This window comes from Miniopterus natalensis, chromosome 1, assembly GCF_054644295.1.
Source record: "Miniopterus natalensis isolate mMinNat1 chromosome 1, mMinNat1.hap1, whole genome shotgun sequence".
NCBI classification, from domain to species: Eukaryota; Metazoa; Chordata; class Mammalia; order Chiroptera; family Miniopteridae; genus Miniopterus; species Miniopterus natalensis.
The window spans coordinates 148,097,607-148,103,606 of NC_142081.1; the positions used below are offsets into that span (position 1 = coordinate 148,097,607).

The 6,000-nt window shown below is 43.0% G+C and overlaps 1 protein-coding gene across 1 annotated transcript in view; it reads right to left on the bottom strand.

Moving 5' to 3' along the window:
- The window catches only part of PDLIM5 (PDZ and LIM domain 5), a 178,487-nt gene extending 172,979 nt beyond the window's left edge, over nt 1–5,508 (bottom strand). The window contains 2 exon segments of the mRNA XM_087826536.1: nt 2,071–2,204; nt 5,436–5,508. Of these exon segments, the coding sequence (XP_087682662.1) occupies nt 2,071–2,166 (96 nt within the window). The 5' untranslated portion in view covers nt 2,167–2,204; nt 5,436–5,508.
- Nucleotides 5,509–6,000: the final 492 nt, after the last annotated feature.

The following is a 6,000-nucleotide window of genomic DNA, read 5'->3' on the forward strand; positions in this document are numbered from 1 at the left end:
TGGACCTAGTGCCTCAACTTGTCTGCCAGGGAACTGAAGCACAGAAAACTTTTTAAAAGGCATGGTACCACATATTTACATATCTATTTGCATTTCTATTACCAAACAACAATATGATGATTAAGTTTGTTTCATTTAGGCGTCAATTTACTTCTGGACTTTTTTCCCAACAAAAATGGAAGTATTGTTAACTAAAAAACTTTTTTTGGTCCATTATAGTAAAGGAGGATATTCAATCTTAATATAAAATAATGTTAACAGAACATAAATACAGTATTCAAATATTGTTCCTTTCCTCATAATAAATCTTCAGTAGAAAAAAAATGCCTCACTCAAACAGGAATAAATCACAAGACATATTTTTACATGGATACTTTACATTTAAAATTTCATCCAACCACAAAAAGTCTTAAAACTTGGGGGCTGGATTACATGTATGTATTTCCTTGTAAAATCTGAAAAACTGAAGTCACGACAGAAATTAGTGATAAATTAATGACAACTATTTAAAAATCCACAGCCAAGAAACAAGAAATGATAGCTATTTAAAAATCCACAGCCAAGAACACTTCATTAGTAAGCTGGGGTTTGCAGTACTTTAATTGGGACATGTAAGAGTTACAAACTTATTTTTAATCTTTCAAAATCAAGTTGAATATATATTGCAAGAAGCAGTGGTGCGTATATATATATTTATACATATATAATTAAACAAGACAATAACCTTCTAAATGTCTGATTATAGAAACAATCTACTTAAATTTAAGATAAAGTTTATTATTAGGGATGCAGCATAACATAATTGCTTGAAAGCCAGCTCTTCCACACCAGTCATGTGAGCTCACAAACAGTTCTGGACAATGGAAATAATACCACTATTTCGAAGGTTGGCATGAGAATTAAACGAGACGATGCATGTAAAGCACTTGGCAAAAATCCCAAAATTTGCTGGTAAGGCTGTGGGGGGAAGGAATAGGTATTTTTATGCACTGCACAAACGTGTTAATTACACAACCTATCAAAATTATATACATATATATGTAAAACTATGCATACATGGTATCCCCTGCAGCACTGTTTGTAATAGCAGTATTGGAAACAATATAAATACCCTTCCACAGGGGATGGTTAAATAAATCTTACTTCCCTACAAGAGAATTCCATATAGTTGTTTTAAAAAAACAACTACTATATATTAATAGGGAAAGTTCTCCATGGTAAATTGTTGAGAAAAAAACAAGGTGTGGAACAGTGTGTACAATACACTACTATATACATAAAAGGGGAGTAGATGTTCATATTTATTTGAATATACAAATAGAAAAAAACTCTGGAAAGTTATACAAGCAATTAATAGCAATAATTACCTACTGATGATGAAATTGAAACAGTACCTGACACAGTCAAGCCCCAATAAATGAAAGCTATAATTACCCTCCTCATCATCATCAGGAAAACATATCTATAAAATGTATATACAGAATTCATTCAAACTAAATTCATACTGAGGTAAGCAGCCAAATCTGAATTATTCACAGACTGACTATCTAGCTGGAGATCCAAGTCTTTCATTTCTTCTGCAAAGGTAAGTAGCTTTGGGCCCTTTTACTGTTAGCCATCACCTTCACCAGAAAGTAAGCTGAGGAAATAACACCAAAAACAGTCATTTCATTAATACTAAGTTTTTAATAAACAGCTCTGGAACTGAAAGGGACCATGAAAATTCCATAGCACAATCTTCTTATATTACATATGAAGAAACTAAGATCCAGAGAATTCCCCAAATTAGTTACAGTTCAAAGATCTGAAGTCTACCCCTTAGATAAATGCTTTCCATTTTATCATTAAGGTGATGAAGGGAAACTGAAAATAAACAAAATTGAAATCAATTATCTTTGCTAACTTCCCTCCCACCACATCCTTTATTACTGATAACTAAGTTTGTTGAGATCAAATCCCAATAAGCAATTGTAGTAAGTAGAGAACAGGTCATCCAGAGAATTAGTCCTGAGGTATCCAGGATTAAGCATTGAATAAACATCTGAAATAAAATCTGTAAAGTTTGCTTACACTAGAGATTGTCAGAGGCATGTTGAAATCCTTGCCACCTTGCAGCCGGAAACCCCAAGGAGCTGGGCCAACCAAGGACACACTGTAGTTGCTCATGGTTCTAATGGCTCAAAGTCCAATCCCAGAAAGTGAAACTGTGAAAAGAAAATCAGATGGTTAAAAAAATATTTATTTGAAGCCCTATTATTATTTAAATGTATTTAATATAAACCCAACTAAATTATGTTCAGTATTTTGTTTTGGGGGGTATGATGGGCTTTAGAGGATAAGTCTATATTAAGTTCTCATTTCAGTCTAAGAAAAGGAATATATGAGCTAATATAAAATTTCTAAACTCACGCCAATTTCCATAGTATAAAAATTCCACATCAGAATATATTTCTAGACACTTGATCCATTTTACAACTTGCTACAATTTGTGGCTTCTTGCACACAAACTTTAACTCAAAGTACTTTACAATATTTTGTTATATATACAAGAACAAGATTTTATTTCAGGTTTAATTCAATGTGATTTTCTCCTTCCCTCTACCTCATGCATTCTTTTGCCTGCAATTGGCAAGAGACCTTCAATTTCACTTACTTAAATTCTAAATTACTCTAACATATGAAAAGCACTGTTAATTCATAGACTCTCATTCATGCTTACTAGGTTCTTTAAAATGAGTTTTTTTCATGTATAAAACTATTCTCTCCAATCATAAACTATAACTTGAATTTCCTCCTATAAAGATGTGATATATTCCACACTTAGAGTAATATACACTTTTTCTTCAGACAGGCTAGGATAGGCAATACTCCAGCACAGTGATATTTCAATCAGAACCCATGTTTTGTTTACACACACACCTCATCAGGCAAAGAAGAGAGTGAGCATTTACCATACAGTGAGACTGACTAAATGTGGTAGGAGTATAATCTTACTACATGAAAGGGAACAGGAACTTTAGAAAAGAACCAGCACTTCAGTGCCTTCTTTTTTGTGTTTTGCTCTTAAGGACTCTCGCAGTAGCACTTTGATATAACAAAAAAACTAAAGCAAAAAATTATGAGTTGGAGTTTGAGGTTGGTTCTTATGGTGGTTACATGTGGGTGGGAGAAAATGGGAGGAATGGAGATTTTCTTCTAAGATGTAATGCTAAGAAAACATAATATTTCCCACTTTAAAAATATAAGACATGTATAATTTAATAATTTTAACTTTAAAAAAAAAAGCTGTTTAAGACACACTTCCTTAGAAAATCTGTGCTGTTCAACCAATCATCACCTTATATTACCCATCTTAAAATATTTTTTAACCCACTTAAAATCTCTATACCATCACACAAAATTGATAGCGGCAGATGTAGATATTTGAACCACTGGGTATATTAAAAGCAAATAGAGTTCATCTTTTCATAAGAAGAAACTGAGGCAAAAACTTTGAAATATGTCTGGCTCTTAAAAAATTACATCAGTATCTGCATGGCATCTACCTAGAAACTAAATGAGTTTTCCTACTGGCATGGTAGTATACTGAAGTACTAAGAATACATTACTTCAATACTGAGGTACAGGCACAGGGCCTTAAAAAGACCAAAGGTCAAGCCAGACGCCAAACTGTTAGATATACATGAAAAACATATAGTAGGAAGGTAATAAGGAGCCACATATAACTTAATTCCTTCCCCCATAATAAAAGCTTTTCATAGAGCTAGAAAAGGCTGTTTTGATATTGACATATTATACAAATCAGAAGTCTATAAAGCCAACAGAGAGTTCACAAGCAGCCTGTCCTCCCTTCTTTTTTAATCTTTAACTTTTGTCAAGAGAAGAATGTTTAAGTTAGGCTCAACTTCTGGCTCCACTGTTTCCTACAAGAAAATGTACCCACCCATGTACATGCAAGGTCCTTTTACTTGGGAGTTCCCTTCCTGACTTCTCCCATTTATTAAAAATTCCAGCGCTGGCAAGGTCAGAGCCACACTACAGAACCAGTGTCATTTCATTTCTAGTCACTGTCCTTTCCAGTCTTCTCCCTGTGCTAGCTTCATCTGCCTTAAAATATTCTGACCCCTAAGCAACGGTAATATTATTGGCCTTGCCCAGGTCTCCTCCATCTGGTTTTAAGTGCCCCAACTCTTCCTAAAATACCAAGCAGGCAGGCTACAGCAGCCTACTCTGCTTCCAAACTCGTAGGAAATGTTGGCGCTTCTGGACAGTTCTGGATTTTTCTCTCTTAGGCCAAGTCTCAACCATGTATTCGCCCTGGGAAGGAAGGTTGGTTCTTTCCCACACCCCTACCCCAGCTTCCCCGGTGGGTGAGGAGGGGGGGAAAGAGAATTGGTGATGAACTGCTCAGGGTAACAAGCGGCGTCCGAAATGGAAGGGCAGTCTCTTGAGATTCTCTTTTGCCCCAGATAGAGAGGCAGCGTGGGTAGCGCTGAAGCACTAAGGCCACAGGCGCAGGATGAAAGCGGCCGACGAGACGGTTTTCCAGCAGATGTTCTCGCCGAGCCCCGTTTGCCAAATAAGGCTCCGGAGCCGGCCGTTTCCGCGGCAGGCGGCTCCGCGTCCTCGCGGGCAGGAAGGCGGACCCGGGATAGGATCTGGCGATCACACCCGGGACCTGCCCAGCCCAGCGCGACCGCGAACTTTCTGTCCAAGCTCTGCCCTGTCCAAACGCCCTTCCTTTTTCCACTTATTGTCAAGCGCACTGAAGGCACGGTCTTAGAAAAGCCCCAACAAGCACACGGATATTAAAAAATTTGGCGTTCACCACAGATCTCTGTTTATTAAACGAGCTTTATTTCCGGACGCACGGAAGTTTTCCCCCAAACAGGTTACAAAATCCTAAATATCTGGGGAAGGGGGGGGGATAAATGCTTCTCAGTAGCGTGAGAGGAAACAAAAACTAACACGCCATTCCCATTGGGTCCCGCTTCCTCTCCACACCCCGAGAGGGATTCGCGCAGGACGTGGGTGGACGCGGACGCCGAGGCGGGTGCCTGGAGACGCCCGCAGCAGGCCGGCGGGGAGCCCGGGGGCCTTCCCGCGCCCACCCCCGCCGGCCAGGGCGCGCCGCTCCCGCGCCCCTGCTTTCGCCGCGCTGGTCCCGGCGGGCCCGGGCTCCGGGGACTTCCAGGGCTCGTCCCCTGGCCTCGCGCCCGCTCCCGCGCCGCCCGCTCCCGGGCGCTCCTCTTCCCACGCCGCTCGCGCAGCGCCGCCGCTCCGCGCCCAGAAAGCACCTGAGAAACCGCCCCGCGCAGGATGCGCCCCCTCCGCCTCCCCAGCCGCGCTCCCCGGCGCTCGGCGCGAGCCGCCGCGCCTCGCCCTCCTCCTCACTGAGGCTCGCCGTCGCGCATCCCCGACGGGCGGCCACTCACCTCGGGTCCCGCGCCGCGCTGCCTCCGCCTCGGACGAGTGCTGACAAGTGATTCGCGGTGCGCGCACCGCCCTCGCTAGCCGCGGGAACTTCCGCCTCCTGGCGCCCCGGGCCCCGCCCCCGAGCCGGGCACGCCCCCTGCGCTCCCGGCCTCGCCCTGGGGCTGGGCCCGGGCGGCCGCGCCCGGCGGCGGGCGGGCGGGGAAGGTGCGGCGGAGCCGGGCTCCCGGGCTTGCCGGGGCGAGCCGCAGCCTCCCCGGAAAGACATTTGCGCTGCGTCTCCCCGAGTTTTGCTGAGAGGAGCCTTACGGGCTTTCCAGCAGTTGTCTGGCCAGGGTCTGCTCCGCGAGTTTCTGTTGCACTGGATGCGTCGCTCTCTCCAGAAACGGAATTGGCCCGCAGTTGCTCTGGCTAAAAATAGAAGGGGGCTTTGGATAAATCCCTATCTGTGCAAGTTCAGCGGCTACTGCCGGTTTGGGTTTTTTTGAGAGCGCTACTATATGCCCCGAGAACCGCAACCCTTCAAGTTTGCTTGTCAGGAAGGTGAAAATCAGTCGCTTTAATATC